Source organism: Falco naumanni, chromosome 8, assembly GCF_017639655.2.
Source record: "Falco naumanni isolate bFalNau1 chromosome 8, bFalNau1.pat, whole genome shotgun sequence".
Taxonomy (NCBI): Eukaryota; Metazoa; Chordata; class Aves; order Falconiformes; family Falconidae; genus Falco; species Falco naumanni.
Window position 1 is genome coordinate 28,321,565 of NC_054061.1, and position 20,275 is coordinate 28,341,839.

At 39.5% G+C, this 20,275-nt stretch overlaps 1 protein-coding gene across 1 annotated transcript in view; it reads left to right on the plus strand.

Annotated features, from left to right (window-relative positions):
• LOC121092587 (von Willebrand factor D and EGF domain-containing protein-like) overlaps window positions 1–20,275 on the plus strand; it is a 186,246-nt gene that overhangs the window by 158,783 nt on the left and 7,188 nt on the right. Inside the window, exons 26-28 of the mRNA XM_040603822.1 lie at window positions 8,687–8,782; window positions 9,935–10,030; window positions 17,291–17,388. Coding sequence (XP_040459756.1) covers window positions 8,687–8,782; window positions 9,935–10,030; window positions 17,291–17,388 — 290 coding nt within the window. The remainder of the gene's footprint in view (window positions 1–8,686; window positions 8,783–9,934; window positions 10,031–17,290; window positions 17,389–20,275) is intronic.

Sequence of the window (20,275 nt, forward strand, 5' to 3'; positions counted from 1 at the left end):
TCACAGCAGTGCTCCTCTCTGCTCACTTGCAGTAAGGATTTGTGACAAAACCATTAGTTTTTGAAGTTGGCCTTGCTTCAAAGCTGCATTTTGTTCATATAAGTAGCTGATGCATTATTTTAATAGGGGTCTTGAGTACATGCAGTCGTCTAAATTTATTTCACAGGAAGAGAACAAGAACATTTCTGGGTAAGAACTGAATATATATCCTAAATAAACCCAAAAGTCTTATTAATTTTTTATTCATTCCATAAGCAAAACGTTCACAGACTACAGCATGAATTTTATTATAGTAGAAAATCTACGTTTCGAATCAGTATTTCTTTACTTGTTTCTTAAAGGCACTAAAGAAGTGGTAGGTCTGCTGCTGTATGTAGAGACATACAGTACATAAAAAGGGCAGGGATTCCTGAATTACTGCATTTCTCTTGCAGTGGGCTTCCATGTGAAGATAACTGGTTTTTTTCCACTAATTGATTTAAGAAACCAGGAAGAAAAAAAATGGGGGTGGGGGGGGTGTCGGGGGTGTCTATTTTTAATGAAAATATTTTTTTAATGTCTCTGAAAAAAGGGGCATGGGATCTACCACTTGAAAAGCCCAGAGGACAGCAAATTCTGGAGAATAACATTGCCTATTTAGCCACAAAAACACCTTGGCAAGACAATCCTCTCGAGCATCAATTCCCAAGTAAGCCTTAGGTTACTTTCTAAAAGAGATAATAGCAGAATGACTAACAGATTAGTGCAGTGCCAATGCAGACAGTAACCCTCTTCTGTACGCCCTGACCAGGCTCCCACCTGAGGTCCTCGCTTTCCAGCTGGACCACAGTGGCCTGAGGCTCATCTTCTTGGCTTGAGACCGTGTCTCCCATGCCCCTGCTGTTCTCTTTGGTTACTTTGCCTGAATCTCCCTTTTCCTTTGTACAGATGAAAATAAAGCAAATTGCATCAAGCACAGCCTGAGCCCACTCAGCGCAATGAAAACATGCCTAAATGGCAGGTCATACTGCAAGCACAGAAGCTGCAAAAATAATCAACAGAGGAAAACAACGTATATGAGAACCTTCTTTCACTTCTTAGGCATGACAAGAAAGCAGCTCAACAGAACAATTTATACACATGCTGCAACGCTTCACTGACCTAATAAAACTTAGAGCATTCTTCAATGAAGAGAAAGTGTTACCGAACACAAGACCCTAACAAGATGGGAATATAAGCTGTGCTGAGAGTATACTTCACAATTCCCCACATTAATTATCTACTAACAGTTGCAAAGATAAGAAAAAAAGTTTAGCTATATTCTCTTCAAATTAATAGTGTTGGTATTGGTCTAAAACCAATCACTAAATGAGAAAAAGGTTTTGCTAATGATCTCAAAACACGTGCACCTGCACATGCTTATTTTGTTTATAGTGCCTTTCATTCTGAAAGATGCTGAAATGTTTTGTGGCTATCCAAACATCATACCACTGTATGTCTCAAAAGAGTTTCACTTGACAAGAGATAATGGGCAAAATGAAGATTGGGAGACCTAAAGGGAGAAACGTTTCTGTCCAAGGAGAGCGCCGAGTCCCCTGTCCGTATTGGGGTGACCATCCCTCGTTGGTTTCCACAGCATCCTGAGGTTTAGGAGTCTTGCCTACCATACAGTACCAGGGAATCTTTTGGAGGTACAGATGGAGAGATCAGGATCCTCTTTAAATGGTACCAAAAGTTATCATCTGATGAGAATGACATGACAGCAAACGAGCACAGTACATCACAAACCAACACTCAGAGTTTAGTCCAGCATCTCAGTAATCTTGCCATACGTTATTATTTTTCCCGTTTTTCCTGAACTAATACCTAAACCAGATTTATTTCCTGCTTTAATGTCTCTAAAAGGTCCCATAGGTATATCAGAGTATGCATCAGAACAAAGAGCAGACATAATTAGGCAAAGCACTGGCATTGCACTGTCTGTATGGTCTACAATTTTTCAGAGCATTTTTTCTTCTCTAATGTGTGCTAGGTCATGCAAACTAACTCATATTGCTATACCCATGTAGTAAAGTGAATATATTATAAATGCAAACTGTCACCACACCCATCACAATTACATTTACAGCTCCCACTGTGTCTTGTAGTAATTTGTTCTCCCGCACTACATCCCTCAGAGGTTTCTACCAAATTATTTTTACTATTCAGAAAGGTAATTTATTGAAGAAATGCTTTGCATCTCTGTCAGAGATATGTGAAGCGAGAAATAGGGATGAGCAAACCTCAAAATGATTGGTAGCTTGATATGGATAAGGATCTAAATTTTAGAAGAACCTTGCACAAAAATTACAAACAATTTTATTACATGACAAGTATTCCTTCCTTTTAAAATTTAATCTGTGGCTATAATTACTGACATTCAGTGGATTGCACATCCGAGGGTACTCTGATAGACCTTAGAGAGAAAGTTATTTCTTTACTTACAAATCCAAATCAACATAGATGAGGAATTTCAGAGAAAAATCAAGCTCTGGAACAACATATGCGCCTAAAACTCAGCATGGGCAGAAGTAGTTTCTTACTGCCCTTGGAGGTAGAAAAAAGGGGACTAGAAATTGCTAGTGTCCCAAATCCATAACATGTTTTTCAGAGATATGTGCATCTGGGACCTTCACAGCAACAGATATATTAGTACATCCATCTCGCTAATGATCTGTTGAGCATCAGTTATACCCTCTAAAGGGGAGAAGGACATTTTTTACCTCGACTAGTTCCTGCTAGTGTCAGGGCAGTAGAATCCACACAATGGTGCCCTTTGTTAGAAACCCCCTTTTTGGCCAGAACACCCCCATTTTGTGATTCATTTTTTGAAAGGTTTAAAGATCACTCAGCAAGATCAAATCTTTATTTGGAACCTAGAAGCATCCAACCAATTGTTTCCTTACTGCAGTCAGGATAATGTTTCATTCGAGCAGCGCTGCTGGGATGCATAATGCATCCAGAGAGATGAGGAACCTTCTTTCCAGTCGAATAATTGAACCGTGCTATTTTTTGAAACTGCTGACCTGACCTCACAGTTCTCGTCCTATGGAAAAGATCAGCAACATCCCTACGTTTTAAGGCTGCAGTCTCATGATTGTGCCGTTCCTGGCACAGACCTTCTGCTGGGTTTTTGTGCTTTATCAATAGGTGATGTATATTACCTATAAACATTGGAAAAGGAGTAGAAGAGCCAGTTTTAACCCAAAACTCACTGCTTTCACATCTACGTGGTTTCATTTTTGTTCTCAGCTTAAGTTCTGTCATCTGTATTTTCCTGACAAGACCAGTTGGTGTTATTTTTAAATCTGTCCCATGCTCTGCATCCTTACTGTGTCGTATCTCCCCAGCTACAGCTCTTTGTTTTTGAAAATGTCACACCAAATCAAGATAACCCCTAAGCAGAAGGGAGAAGAGGAACATTAAAACAACATGTACACATACAAAACCCAAAACTGCAACTGATCAAGCTTCCTGCTCCTCAAAAGAGGAGTAGAGAAAACAAATCAAAATATGCGCTAGACCCACAGAGAAGCCAGTCCAAAACCAACACCAGCCAGAAATAAAAGCAGTGCCTGTGAATCCCAAATAAATGACAGCACAGGGGTGGTGATTTAAAGGACATGTTGAAGTCTGTATCTACCGGTAGGTGTTCTTTTGGCCGCATTTCTGTGTTCTTTGTTAGCAAGCTATAGCCTGATGCATTACCTTAGCTGGCCCACACAGATGTTACTGCTTGAGGCTATTTTCTCTCATCCCTCCGAATGCAGAATGCATCCGGAAGCAGGTCAATTTTCTTAGGTTCTACAGGGCACAAAAAAAACCCAACCAAAAACACCCCAAAAAATTTGTCTTGAAAACTACATCTTCTAATCAGCACTGCAGTGTGATGCACTGCCTCAGCAGCAGCATGGCTTAGGATACATGATGATAAGTAATTGTAATTTTTGCTTCAGAAAAAAACAGTCTGGGCAGTCTTTCTCAGGAAAAGACATGGATGTTCAGCTGTGGCGAGGCATGTTCCTGGAACATTGTACAGGATCCCTTTCTGCCTAGATTTTAGGAGCTTGATTTAATATTCCCTCTGTTTTAACTTTACGAGGCTGGTGATGAAGACTGTCTTATTTCAACAAAACTACAGGCTTTTCACTACTTATTACCTACTTCTAGAGAGAGAAGATGTAATGAGTTACTTGCATGAAAAGGTGGCTTAGGTTCAACCTGAAAAGTTTTTGTCTGCTAAACCACAGAAACAGCGGGAGCCTGAGGGAAATCTCTGACTTCTTTTAATCACTGTAAGATAATCAGCAGATACTGCTGGCTAATATCGTGACTGTTAGAATAAGAGATTACTCTCGGTTGCTTCTAGCACGTGCAGCCTTGCAAACCATGCCCAGTGCCCAGCTTTGCCCCCAGTCCCTTTGGTTTTCACAGCAGAGATATTTTGCTTGACACTGTATGTTTTAGGGGAACCGTTCCTGTAAATCAACAGCAAGAAGGGCAGGCAAAGGAAGACACTGGAATTGTAGGTGTCCATCACTGGGGCTACGTACACCAGGAGGACCTACTTGACTTTACACACAAAATTCAAGGTGTTGGCTGCTTTTTTTCTTAGAATTTTAATGACCACTGGAAATATTTATTTTGCAGGAAGATTCTTCCCCTTGGCTGACAAAGCAAGAGGTCTGACTATCTTAAAGATGTTAGGGCTGAACAGTTGAACTATGGAGCTCCGTGGAGGTTGATAAAGAGTTGCAAGCAGCACTTCACTGGGTCAAGTCAGCCTAGAGGGGATAAGCTATGAAAAGGGTCACAGGAAATTTTAAGTGATCGTAAGGTCAAAACGCATTAAAGGCATCAAAGAGAAATAGCTGCTGCATAAAACAGAAAACTTAGCGACTTGAGAGTGCCTTTCAGTGCACAGAATTGCGTATATTTTGTATGATGTTCTGTTCAACACCTATGTTTTATCTTAGCACCTTCAGCTGCTTCTTACCTTATCAAAATCAACCCTCACCTGAAATACAACACATAGTCATGCTTTTTCTCTAACCTGCATTATCACCTTCAACACAGGCTTACTTTAACTTACCAGTTTTGGAAAATATAAGATGGAAGTCCTTTCTAGTTTTAAATAGTGGCCTTACAGAATTGTGGTGCATTATAGAACTGAGTAACTATATTGCATATGAAATTATGTGCTTCGGTTCTTACTGAAGAGCATGGAAATGTTGACACTGACAGCAAAGGGGGTGGGACTAAGGGTTTAGTATTACTGAGTGCTGGCAAGCTTGCACCCAGGATGTGTCGATAGTCCAGGACTCTCCCTACCCCCAGCGATGTACCCTACCAGATTGCTACAATGGGAAATAATGTGTTTATATCAGTGTCATTAGGGCTAGTCCCCAAGGCAAGTGGAAACCCTATCAATCTGCCGTTGTCTTTGGGTCAAGATGCCAAGCCTTTTTTAAAGGGAGGGGGAAAAAAAAAGAAACGTGAGTCTTTTCAAAGTCATGCCAGTGCCTGGGAGGATTACAATAATTCGATTTGCTCTCCTAGTGTCTGATAATTTATTTAGTTTTCCTGTGAGAGGCTGTAATATTTTTGTTTGCTATTTTGAAATTGGAGCTCCTCCACAGAGGCCAGGGAGTGGGACTAGAAAGGATCCCAACTAGTTATCATCAACAAATGTTGAAGTCTGTCTGATGGGTATTGAGATGGAATTTTATTTAAGCAAGCTAAAGAAAGGGAGAACAAGGTGGAGAAGTCAGACAGGAAAAGGGGAGAGATAACACTGCATTCATTGACATGGAGGTGCTGGTGAATTCCCTAGCAAGAAGAGAAAGTACCTGCCCTGGAGGGCCAGCAGGCAGAATTGCCCTCCCAGTTCAGAACAGTTTTGGTACTTCCCGTAGTTTGCTTTGAATTGAACTCCTTTGGATTTATCACCGATGTGAGAGATGCCATAAGCAATAAACAACACAAAGGAAGTTCACACTGTATTTTCATAGTTACTTGTTCATTTCTAAGGCAGCTGAAAAAAGAGAGAAATAGATCCCAAGTTGAAAGTTTTACTCAGACTCATGTGTTTTACTCAGACTAAGAGACTGGGCCTCAGCCATTGCTTAAAGTTTTGCTGAATTACAATGCAAATTAAGCAGGAACAAGTTCAGTTATTCACAAACCAAAAACAAAGTTAATGAAAAATCAGACTAGTTTCCCTGTAATTGAAGGGTCTGTTGCTCTACAGCCTACAAAACTCTGCTGTCAGTACAAAACAACCAGGAATGCCTTAAAATACAATTGTTTGGATAAGGTTAAAAAAACAGAGGATATGTAAGGAACAAAAATAAATAAGAAATACTCATTTGAACAAGTGCTACTGTGTCCCTAGTTACTTTTTCTTGGCTTTACTTTTTAAGGGGCAGGGGGGAAAGACATTGTCCAAGTTTCATGTGATCTCAAAAACAAACTTATAGATTTTCAACTGATTTTGGAACAGCAGGTTAGCATTGGGGACACTATGGTCTGCAAATATCAAAAAGCGTAAGGTCATTTAAAGTCTAGAACCATGTATTTTGGTTTGGGGTCATCTTTTCTAAATGCTGAGTATCTGAGCTGTTTTATAATCGGAACAGGCAGTCAAACACAACACAACTTAAGATTGTGGGTCAGAAGTCCAGTATTGGAGATGTGAGATCAAAAGGGAGAGAAAAAGGAAGAGGGAAAATCAAAAATTAGTTCAGAGTTATGGTTTCCATGACACTTTGAACTCATCTAGGTTTTAACTAGTGGTTGCAGCACTAGTTTTTGATAGTTCAGCAAGAACAATAGATCCCCGTCAGCCTTAGTAAGCAGAGACCAAGACCATAGCATGGATCAGGAGAGGTGGAGAAAGAAGGAAAAAGAGGACGCCAGTTTAAGGGCTTGGATCCAAGCAGCCCTTATGAATGTGGCTAAGTCTGACCTGCCTGAGGGCAGGTCACTATGCTGAGGGATCCAGGAGGCTTGGCACAGCACAAAATGCAAATGTAGCAGCCAACCAAGAGCAGCAATATAGCACTAAAAGTGCCAGTGCAGCAGCATTGGCACTGAATATGCCAGGACACAAAAGCAATATGTCAATACATCAGAGGAATAATTAGCGAACCTAAATCTACCTATCTAAAAACACTTGATCATATCTAAAAGAGGAGCAGAAGGTTATTCTTCCATCAAATAACAGTTGCTTTATTTTTGCATGCTGTTTTTTACTAATCATTCCTATTTTGAGGCTCTTTGCAGGATTCCACGTTCTACAGTAAAGGTCGGAGGGGGCTGTGGTAGGTTCAGAGTCCTGTACATGGCAATGACTTGAAAATCAGACTTGCGATAGCATTAGTATTCAAGTTCTGTTCTTACTGCTGATGCGCCAACACACATCACAACCTTAAGGCTAATAAAGGCACTGTAATGCTACGTCTCAGCTGTCAGCCCCCTCAGTGCCTGCAGGAGCATGTAGCCTGCGCCCTATTGAGGAAGGGCTAGGTGTGCATCAGCCACCCGGTTCTGCAAGCATGGAGGACTGGTGCCGATTAGGCAGTTGATAACAAATCGCTGGAAAATTGCACTGTGCCTATGAAGCTTTAAACATGGCAGGAGCCATGTGACACACGTGTTCTCAAGCCTTCATTGTCGGTCTCCTCCTGACTTGACTTTCATGCGCCAGTTTAACCACTTGCTATGTAATATGGCCTTATTGTCTTCTACCCAGTTATCAAATGCCTTCTTCCATGTAAAAGGTAAATCATTCCCACTCCCATAGTAGCAGCGCTGCCATGCTTCTAAAGTACACTGCCTCTGATGGGTCCTTCCTACACTTACTGCAATAGGCGAGGAGAAACAGGAGATGAGGCTCTTGGCTATCTGCCTGTGCAATCCACCTATATCAAAGCAGGTTGGGATTGCAGAGGTTTCACTTGCCAGAACAATGAGATTTTACTGTTGAATGTTGTAAAACAGGAGTATTGATAAATGCAGGGCTTAATCTGAGACACAAAAATTAACACTTAGGTTTCTAATGAAATCTAAAAAAAAATAAAAAATAATGTTTTCCTGCAGTTCAAAGAACAACTTAGCTTTCACATCTTATTTGTATGAAAGAATAAAGTAAAAAGGTAAGTACCTTAACAAATAACGGTGCAAAAAGGCAATGGAGGAATGGATCTGCTTAGTCTTTATGCTTGGTTGAATGCAAAAAATATTCCCAGAATTATGTGAAAACAATCTATCCTCTTCAAGCCTTTTCTTATCCAAATGAACATCTGAGAGCATGTTTTCCAATCAGTCAAGTGAAAGCTGTAACAAGTATTTGGTCTGTCCACAGCTGCCACAGAAAATTTCTTATTTGTTTTACTGAGAATCATTGTAATTAATGCCTCTCTTGTTTTTCTGGTGAGGCAGCTCTTACTGGAGCTTCCCTGAAAGAGCTTCCACACAAGGCGCAGCATTTTCCAGAAGGATTTATGGGAGCTATCAAGCCTCTGCGTTTCAGATTCTCAAATCCAAATTACTTTTCTGGGTTTTAATTACAAGCAATTGAACCTTCTGAAAGGAAGCGACTAAGTCCCTAGTAAAGTCTTCCCTCATTTCCCAGCTACCACGTTCTCCCTTTGATGTGTACCTGCAGGTGTCTGTGAGCCCACGTGCATGAACGGAGGGAAATGCGTACGCCCAAACGTCTGCGACTGCCCATCTGGCTGGAGAGGAAAGCACTGTAATAAACGTAAGCACCTCTACTGCCCATCAAACAGATTATTATTACTTAGGCTAGTCAACGTCAATTGTTTTTTAACGTTAAGAGAAGATTACAACATAGCGAATAGAACCTGTTTTGCTACTTCAACAGTTTGAAGAAAACCATTTTAAGCACAGGTAATACAAAATGCTATAAACATTGGATGCTTGCAGAGCAAAAAAGCTGTGTCGGGGAACCCTGGTTCTGCTTCATGCAGCTGTCTGTTATACATCTTGTTATGGAAATTCTTTTTCATAGTACTAAACTTCAAGCATTGATTTTATGTTTCAACAGCTTCACATATTTTGTTAGGTTTTACAGAGAAATGCCATATTTCAAAACACAGAACTATCTAAAGCCTGCTATAAAGCCTCCCAAACTGATATACTCTCAAGGTCACCAGATACATTTTGGTGAATAATTTGGAGCATGATGTGTTCTTACTCTGTAACTCTACCAGATCTGACTACAGTTACATAAAAATGTAATTAAAAAAAAAAAAACTCTCACCCTAAAATATTTTCAAGGAATATTTTTCCTTACTTGGCTATTCATTACCATGATGTTGACAGATAAACTGAATAAATTCATAATCAAGATGACATACTGTATGTAAACCAGATTAAAATATTGGCTTTTTACCCTTTGGGTCCTGACAGTAAATGTGATTTCAGAACCAGTGTTTTGAAATTATAATATTCATATTTTTTTCAGAAATTCTGAAGGAAGCATGTGTATGTCACACATATACACCAAAACATGCATTCTCTCTTTCAGGGTCTCTAAAGAAATAACATAAGCAATAAACCTATCAAACTTTACTATAAGAATCTATTTATTTCTAACATGGAATGCATAGTATGCATATAACACATACGAATATATCATACAGAGAGCATTCTTAGCTGATGGTGAGCCGAGCATTAGAAATAGCAAAGCTCCCCATAGACAGACATCAAAGATCCAGTTCTTAAGGGGAAATAACAAAGAATCCTGAACACCGATTATCTGATGAATAGAATGCATTCTTTACAAATTAGCCATATGGAATAAAACCTAGCAGGTCACCTTTCAAACAGATCTGGAACATCCAGATACATCATGTACCTCTTCTCACTTGCTTCATGTCAATCTGTTCAGCTGTTTGCCTGCAGAAATGCCTGAACGGTGGAGAATGTATAGGTCCAAACATCTGCGAGTGCACTGAAGGATGGGTAGGAATGCTGTGCCAGACTCGTAAGTGCTGCTTTAATTACTACAGTTTTGTAGTCACACACGTTGCGCTGGAGACCTTTACTCATTAAATTTTCTACTATGTGTATATTGAGTTAGGTTTATGGTTAGACTCTATGATCTTAAAGGTCTTTCCCAACCTAGATGATTTTATTACATGTAAAGGCAACCATAAGATGATTTGTTGTGATGGCTAACAACCATAACAAGTAAGATAACACCTTATTTGCCAGAACTGTCTTATGCTGCTGGTAGAACTATTACTTCCAGAAACATTTCTGGACTCAACATCAGTGTGAGAGAGACCTGACTCATCTTTTACATGTGTGGATGCTGAGCTCAACATGTCAGACAAAATTAATCGTCTTTAAACAAAATAAATTTAAGGTTAAAAAAAAAAAGGGGGGGGGGGGGGGGGGGTCAGGGAGAAAAGGAAACTGAGTAGCTCATTCTGCATACCCAGATGGCATTAAGCACAGAAAGAAATTCTAAGAGTCCAGCCCTGTAAACGCTGTGGGTTCAGAGCGACCACCGAGGTGGCTGGAAGTACTTGCACGTGGAAGGGCTGGAAGATCTGGAATGGGAAGAGACCTGTTATTGCCTGTTACATACAGGGTCACTGCAGTTTGTGTATGTTATTGGCTTTACAGTAAAAGTGCATGAGGAAAATATCAAGGCGTTATCTCCTTTAAAGGGCAATCTTTCTTTCCTCTCACACTTGCAAAGCATAATTACTTATGGAAATCTTTTGTCAGTTAAATCCCAATGGCTGTGTAATTGTTTCTTTGTGCCAGCTGGCTTCTAGTTCAAACACAGTAATGTTTAAAGTTATTTATTAGTTGATGACATATTCTTGCTTCAGTTTTTTTAACTAAATAAACAAATCGTGCTTGTTCCTGTGAAAGGCAAGTAAGGCTTACACTATCATTAACAATTTCTGCTGTCCTACACGGGCACACAAGCCTAGGGAATATTTTACATATCTATCTAACGTTGAAACTTTGCTCCAAACCCATTCAATTGTTAGTCACTCTGATTTTACTGTTTTTTCATATGTTTTCACTGTAGTGGGAAGTTAAATCAGTTTTTTGTCCAAAAGGAACTGGCTGAAACTCTTAGGTCCCAGAGCAAACCCAAATAAACACCAAGCGGTTAGAATTTCTGGTTTTTTTAAATATAAAAAGAGAAGAGTATTGTCAGAGAGCAGATGGTGAGGTCTTATAACGTTGCTCCGGGGTATTCACAGTGAGGCAGGGAGGAAGCAGGGGAACAAGAAACTCTTCATCCTCACAGATGTTAGGTGTAAAGTTTCACATAGAGTGTAACCCCTGAAAAGAAGTCTGCTTTTGCGTTTTAATAGAAGGCTATTTGCCCAAATCCAGAACTCAGTGGAAAAAATTTATTTATCTATCTGAATGTAAAAAGCCTTCTGAGCGCCTCCCTTGCTCAAAGCAGCGCTCACCTTCCCCTCAGCTCTGGCACTGACACAGGCTGCTAGCAGCAGCAGAGGGGACTGTAACCAGCCCCTGGTAACATCATCTTGTTGCTCTTGTGTTACTATGGCCTCTTTCCTACCTCCCAGAAGCACACAAACAGTGGGCCAAATCCACACGCTCTGCCAACGCCAGAGCGTTGCTGGCAAGGAGGCGCTTGGTTCATTACGCTGCTCCTCTGTGTTTCCCCTCTGCACCAAAATACACACCTCAATTTAAGCTCCCGAGGCTTCCTTGTGTTCATCACCCCCTACTTGCATGTGGATGCATGTGCCCTAATTCTGCACTTTGCCATGGTATCAACAAGAAGGCTGAGAGAGGCCTTGATTTACACCACTTTAACTACAGACTTTGGCTGTTAAACTCAACAACAGACCAAACCATCCACATTATAAGATAAGAAAGTAGCAACCTATTATTCATGCTATTCAAATATTATTTCATAACCTATATTATTCTTATATATTATATTAAAACATTACATATTCTTTTTACATTGCACATGAAATTATTATACTATAAAAATGTAATAATTAATAGATAGTATATTATTAATCTAATTTGTTTCCATTTCATCATGCAAAAATTCCATCTCACTCTGCAAGTAACAATACAGGTGACAACATTTCTCAGCAATCGCTGTACCTCCTCCCATGTCCAGAGGCAAATCGAGCTGGATTGTTTCTCTGGGGCTTTTTCAAGGGTAGGAGGAGGTTCAATAACCCAGCTTCATTCTTTGTTTTCAGCTTGTGCATTCACACAGCTGCCCGTATAGGGGTGGCAGCAATGGAAATGCAGATACAGGTTTCACCTACACACTGAACCTCTTTTCCTCATTAACTTTCTCACACACTTCTAGTAGGGTGACTAAACCAAAGGATCTGTGGAAACTTCCACCACTATTTTCTGGACATTTCTAAGACTCAAAAAATTGTTTCAGTCTTCTATACCGAGATAGCTAGCCAGAGTAGGCCAGTAAGCCAACAAAAAAGACAATGGACAAGTACTGATAAATTATCTTCGACACGTACTTTTGATCTGTCTTTATTAAGAAGTCACAGACTACCTTCATCAGTGCAGTTTCTAACTTACAAAGGCCTAAACCTACCTGGACAGCTCAAGAAGACATTTGGAGGCAGCAGTAGATATAGCTGCCACAATACAGTCTTTTTTAAATCTTCTCTTCAGTCTTCTGTAAAACCAGAAAAAGCAAAACATGACATTCTCTGCATTTGGGTTCCTAATAATTAATTTAAATACCTACAAGTGCAAATACAGACGTCTCAGATTCTCCTGCCAAGTTTCACCAGGAAAAAAGGTCGTAGATCTCTATCACAAGTAATAGTCCAAAATGCTTCAACCTCTCAGCAGACACCACCATTGACAATAACCTAGAACAGATTTTCAGTTCTGTTGCAATGAAGATTGGCAATGTCTAAGTCTGAATAATTTTATGTCTAGAGTATTGTGAAAATGCCTCAGGGAGCAAGAGCAGACTATATTATCAGAAGTAGTTACCACAGGTTGAGGAACTTATTTGGAACAAGTCTGCTACATTTTGGAGATGCAATCATCCAAGCAAAAACTTTGGCTCTTTTGCAATGATGTACAATGTCCATGCAATGCAGTGAATTATTAATTTCTTAATGCTAAATCCAACTCACAATGACATTCCAGAGACATCCGTGCAGGCTGTATTTTTCTTACAGTTTCATCTTTCTCTGGCTACAACTAAATCACAGAATTTCACAAGAGTAAAAGTAGAGACTTTTAGAAGACATTGGTAAGGGATAAAACATAATGGTCATCTTTTATCAGACTGTAAATAAAGAGGTCAGTCAGGAGAGTAGTTTTCCTCCCCATTCATCTGTAACTGAACAGAACAGCTTCCAAAAGAGAATCAGTAAAATAAGTCATTTGTCCCAACAAATCAGGTGTATGGTGGAATACACACATTATCCTTGATAAATACCTGTGACTTTGATGGTCATAGTTTAAGGAGTAACAATCAAGTTTCAGACTGTACTGCAAATGTAGGGAAATTCCCTTTTGGAAAGACAGGTTAAAAAATGTCGTTTGAAATATTCAACATATCTCAACTACAGAAACCAGCAGCTTTATGGATTAGGCTTCTTCCATTGGAAGCTTTCTCTGTCTGATTCTGTTTTTAACTTTCATGACAGCAGCACAAATATTCCAAAAATTCCCTATCTGAAAACAGAGAAACGGTATCCCAGGATCAACATCTTTTCCCATCAGTGATTTTCTTCCCAATTCGTATGGGATAACCAGTCTAAAGCACCACGCCTGTGGCTTCCCGTTGCCTCCTGTGGGATTAACTCACATCTCTCTTTCTCTTGAGCTAGGAAAGAAACATTAGACCAAAGGAGTGAAGACCTGACAGTACAACCTGATTACCCTGACAGATATAGCCAAAACACAACCCAGTAAAGTCAGAAGGCTTCTGGCCAGGGATATAAGTCTATTGTTTAAGGCTCTGAATTCAGGATCAAGGTATAATTCTAATAATTAATTATAAAGTATAAGAAGGTTATAGTTGTGAAGGATCTTCATCATTAAAATTCATGCTGCTATCTTCTGTTCTAATATTATTGAACCCATACTGGCTCCTCATTGCCCTTCAGAATATCTTCTCTTTATTTGCATGTTATAAGTGTCAAGCTTATAGCCGTATAATTTCCTCAACATTCCTCCTCGTTCTCTCTCTATGCCTTGAACAACATCTCAGACAGGCTTTCTTCTACCTTTCCTCTGTAACCCTTTCAAACCTTAAAAAAAGAAAAATCTTAAAACAGAATGTAGTTTGCATGCAAATTGTAGCCCTGTTCTTTTAACACCCAGGGATAAATCTCTTTCTATAATGGGCATTTATTGATTATAATTTTAACATAAGCTTAGCTTATTAAATTACTTTCTTTGCTGAATCTGTACAGGATAATGCATACATAGCCCGTGTCATTTTTAGTGTTTAGTGGCTTAGCATCCCTTGTAAATACATTTATGAAATATTCATTTGAACTTCAGCTATGTTATTATCCTCTGTGATTTCAATTCCAATTTTCTTCCAAATGTTTTTTAACTTTTCTCCTAACTGAGCTCTTGTTTTTCTGAGCACTACAGCAGGAAGCAGTGGGTGGAGAGGGAGAGACAAGCAGGTAGCAAAGGATTAAAAAAAAAGGAAGAAATTTTTCCCTTTTTTTTTCTTATTTGTTTGCATCGACTGAGAATCAAAGAAACCACAGACAGAAAAAAAGCCTGGTACATTATCTAATGCCTGTTCTGCCCATGCATATCAGAACACCCCCAGCTGCTACAGGGGTCCCCAGAAGAGTCCATCTCTCTTTATCTTACCTGTTCTTCTTTTATTCACTACCAAGCTGAAGGGAGAATCAGCTTCCATTTTCCCCTTGCCCAAGTTCCTATCAAATGGATAACAGCAATATCATACACATTTCTCTCTCTTCCAGCTTACTATACCGTAGAACAAAACTGATGTTGGCACAGGGAGCCCCTTCCCCTGACAATGCCCTCCCTGTGGGGAAGCATTTTTGTTCCTGTAAACGAAACTCTTAAGATTTTTTCCAGTTCTAAATCTGAGTTCTTTCAGTTTGTGGAGGAGCTGAAGCAGCAGTCGGCAGAGGATGAGCACACTGTTCTAGCCTGAGCGTGATTCCTTTCCTCCTCTGCCCCATCCACACCCAGGATCCAAACCTGGGCCACCCCCTCTCAGAAGCAGCACCAATTCAGAAGTTTGCAGCTGCCCATTCTAGGTCTTGAGTGTTTTGCAACAGACACCCAACAAAGCCAAGTTTGCTTCTTAAAAAAAAAAAATCTTTTTTCCACAAAACAGTACTTTCTACCTTTTCAAATGCATCACAAATGCATCAACTAGCTTACCTACTGGGAAGGCAAGTTGCTAACAGCAGGTCACTGGAGTCCTACAGTAGATGACCTGGCACAGCTGGCTTTTTAAAAAGGAGCACCTGAAGGTCACCACTATGTGCAGGTCTCTGCATGTCCCTGTTCTGGACATGGTACGGATCAGTAGTTTTGACACAGCATGAACCCTCACCACCTGACTACTCATAAGGGTAGCAGTTTCCCAAGCTGTTTACAGCCCCTCCTTTTCAAGACATGTATAGAGGCAGTCAGTCTGGCTTTTCTCCTCTGCCCCATAGCCATCAGGCCTGAACTTCCATACACATATTTAGATTTTAATATTCCCTACTCCAGCAAAACCTCAGCCTCCTCAGCGAGTGTTAGCTGCCATGATACCCTGATAGAACAAAACCGATACAAATTCCAGATGTTGTTCAACATCTTGTCACCAGCCTTCCACAGTCACTACAACAATTAGTATAACTCTGAGAATCACATTTGGGTGGCTTAGGCTCCTACCACGTGTTTTCTAAAGAAATTTCACTGGCCTGGTTTATCTCTGAGATTCAGATTGTAATACAAAGAATCTGCATGAGCAAATTGTGTCAAAATCAGAAGTTAGGTCTAACAAACTGAAATTCTGAAATTTGTTCCTTCAGCCCCCGAATTATTTGCTTTTCTGTGAAAAGACATCCTTATAGGGATACATTAAACTCTTTCAAATCTGATGAAACACTTTGCTTCATGATGAAGAAGATGGTATCAGAACATAGACATGTGTCTACTCTATTTTCAGGTCTGTCTGAATGGTGCATGGTTTGCAGCTTCCTATATGCCTCTGCCATGCAAGAAAATCTAAGAAGCCACTTACTGATTCTGTGTAGATTCTGACATCTGACTAGTTTCGAAGGCATTTAGGTTTGACTGCCTGTAACCAGGATACAATATTCTGGCAATATTTATAGAAGGTTTAATTCATGAGATCTAATTAAAATACTATGACATGTGTGTTCTTCTTGAATTGGTGCCCTATGAGTTGGTTGTTCTCTTTCCTCTATGCCAAAACAACATCAAAACAATATAAACTGCTAATGAGGATGAAGAAGTGGCTGAAATTTTGCTAATTCAATTGATGATATTTCTTCTCAACAAAAAAACCAACAAAACAAAAAAAGAACACCGATTCTTTTATTAACAGAATGTCTTCAAACAGATGGGCCTGTATAAGTAATCTGGTTCTCAAGATAAAAAAGATTTTCTGATTCCTTTTTACTTGGGATAATCAGCTCATTGCTGATTCTGTAGGACCATGAAATTACATATTCTTGTGCCCGGGTTTCCAGAGCTGTAAAGTGTGCAGGTCACCAAATTCTCCCTTTTGTTTATTGTGATAACATCACCTTTAAGAGTACTTATTTAATATATCTCCTCAAGTCAAGAATGGAACTTTTAACAGGTAGGGGGTTTCTTTCTATTGGAACAAAAGAAAACCAATTTGGCGAAATCTGACCCCACTATCAATGCCCAGAACTGTATCCTGGCTTTCAAAATTAGGCCTTGCACTGATCCATTTCCAACTGAGCCGGGGCAATTCCTTTGGCACAGTCTTCTTTTTCCCCATCATTGGGGAAAAAAGGAAAAAATAAAGAAAACTGTAAACCTAACACACACATAGGCATGAAAAAGCCTATGGCAAACCATCTGTAATGCCTCAATACTTTTTTATTTATTTTCCTTTTCTCCATCATATGAAACTGCAGAACCTTAATATATTTTCTCACAACATTTTCAAAAGCATCTAAATACTACCTTTCTAATTACAAGACTTAGAATAAGTATATTTCTAAACAACTTTATCTTTCATTTGTAGCACTTTGTGAGCAAAAATGTCTATTTGGAAGCAGGTGCATAAGACCAAATGTCTGTGCTTGCAGAAGTGGCTATACTGGTTCAGCATGTGAAAAGAAGGTAAGGTCCAAAAGCACTGTTACGGTAAGGACAAAAATAATCAAATGTAACTAAAATCGTTTACAGAAAAATGGATTAAAGTCTTGTTAACCTTATGAAAGATTTAAATAAGGTTATAAAATATTTTAAAGGAAGTTTAATGACTGCTCATCTGCCAAAATAACCCTGTATGCAAGTCTGTGCACAACTTTCCCTTAAGGAACGATTTAATACTTCAACATAAAACCCACAAAAGCTGTGTCGATTCTGGTAGTTAAGGTCATCCTCAATACAGTGCTGCTGCCCAAATCCACTAACCACCTGCACAAAAAACTCTGGATAAAAATAGCTGGTTGTAGTCCAGCCCAAGCCTAGAAGCTTTTCTGGGTTGCAAGGGCAACCTGCTCCTCTCCACGAAACACCCCTTCCCTTCTCAACTTTGCCACTTGTTCACAAAGTGAAACCTTAGGCCTCGTACCCAGGAGGTATGCCAGTACTGACTGCTCTTGTTCATTCCTTCTCCAGTCCAGTTTCTGATGTCCACAGACACCTTCTTTATCTTGCTGAGCTTGACCTCAAGCTCTACATCAAACACCACCACAAACATATCCAAAAGTGGCAAAACACCAAAACAATTCTCCTGGTCCGAGAGGGGTCACCATGCTCCTCCAAGTAACTTTATAAGAGGCTTTTTTCCAAGACGAACTCTTATTGCACCTGTTAGCACTTGCTACCCCATCACCAAACAGGTGCTCCTGCAGGTGCTTAGGTAGCACTGATGGAACTAAATCTCCATGCCTTCCCAAGGGGGGTGGCAGCCTAAACAGGTGACACCTGTTCTGCTCTGTACCTTCTTGCTATGGTAGTTGTTTCCATTGCCTTGTTAAGAAACAATTGTTTCTTTCTTCCTGGCATTGACAAAAGCAAAGTGAAGCCCAGCAAATCTTTTTTGGTATGAGTTTGAGAAGTATTAAGTTGGGCGAATACTACTCTCGCCACCATCCCGAAAAACCCAATAAGCCATGTCCAGCTACGAGAATGGTTTGCAAGGTCTGATAGAGGGTCTGGACCTGACCATCACATCAGTGTATGTCTTTGAGTCCAGTTTGTCCCCTGCACCATCACAAAGAGAAAATCTTTTTTTTTCCATCTTGCCTGATGTGCCTAAACACTGTATATATCAACTTGAATTTCCCCTTCTATTTTGACTCTTGCTTTACTTCATACCCTGCACCCTCTGTTTCTTTAGCAAATCTTCTCCCTTCCAGAGTCACAAACACCCAAAACATTTTAAATGTTTGCAATTGTAAGGGCCACATTTTAAAGCCATGGTCATTTCCGATAACTCAAATAGTATTCCACTCGGATGTCCTGACTGGGACAATCTCCAGCTTTCAAAAAGGCAGGTTGCCCTGTCATTTGCCTATGCTGTAAGGCTATGGGCAAAACCCAACATATTTTCATTTCAATTGCATAATGCATTAAAAGAAAGCATTAAAATCTACTCAGATAGTCACTTATTCTGTTAATGATAATTATATTTTAATATCAGAATTAAAGTTCTGTATGGATTTTCCTGACAAGTACATTCTCATAATAAATTACAGCTCCTACATCAATACTGAAATGCAGCTTATGCAGATAAGATGAGAAAGTGTTGTAATTTCCTATATATAAAAAAAAAAAAATCTACTAAACAGGTTGGCTGTAGCCTAGGAAAGTACAGTGCACATTTTCTCAATTAACAAAAGTCCAATTGGAAGCAGGAATATGCCAAGATAAACTGGAGTTATTGTCTGCAGGTGTTTATACCCAGCAGACTTTCCCCTGGTAGGTCAAGAATTGCTCTTTTTGATACAGCAGACCAAGATTACCAGGATTGCTTTAGAGCATAGTTCTAGTTGTAAAAGTGTGAAGTATGGTATTTGTCATTTCACAAATGAAGTGGAATTTTGTTGCACTTATCAGAAAATATTAAATCAAAAAAAACAGGCTTCTTTTTTTTTGCATGAATAAACTATTACACAGTAAATCAGCCCTGAAAGAAAAAGAAAGTAGAAACACGCTTTGCATATTATATATGTCCAAAACACCAAGCCATCAAGGATACATGCAAACACAAGGGTCTCTCTAGCAGTGACTCATCACACATTTTTTAAGACCGTTTGAAGCACTCTTCAGTTTCATGGCTTGTTCTGCAGAAATACTGACTGATATGAACGTGCATTGCTTTGATGTGAAGAAGGAAACGTTCTGAATAAAAGGGTATTAACGGGTTTCCCACAATCTGTGAGCCTTGCTGAAAGCTAGAATCAAAGTTAGTAATAAAAATGATGGATTTAATAGTGCCTAGTTTAAATTACATGGCTTATATTATATGAAAACAAATGAGCTACCCCTCTGAAAAATCAAAATTATGAGAGGTATTACAACACACAGCTCATTTACTAGCATGAATTATAGTGAATTGTAAACATAGGAATTCATGCCCATGATAGCCTCCCAACAGTTAATTTATCAGACTGGATCAGGTATAAGTGAACAATCTGAGCAGGCTTTAATCAGCAACTTCTCCAAACCTGTCAGTTGTGGAAATGTCACAATTTACCTAAGTGATTGTTCAAGTATTTAAAGTACATTATTAGAGCACCATTTTGTTTTTCCTAACACTGAACATCAACCCAACCTGTTGAAAGTAAAACTGATACTTCTTGGGGTAACCTTGGTGGGGACAGAGAAAAGTTATCACAGTCCTTTCAGTAATGACATTTACATGTCTGCAGACAATTAGAGTCTCTGCTGCCTGATTTTCTCCCATTTTCCTAAACTAAACCAACCAAGTTTCAAACCCCTTTCTCTGTCACTTCTGTGTAAACTCTCTCCAGTCTCTCCACCCCTTCCTGATGCA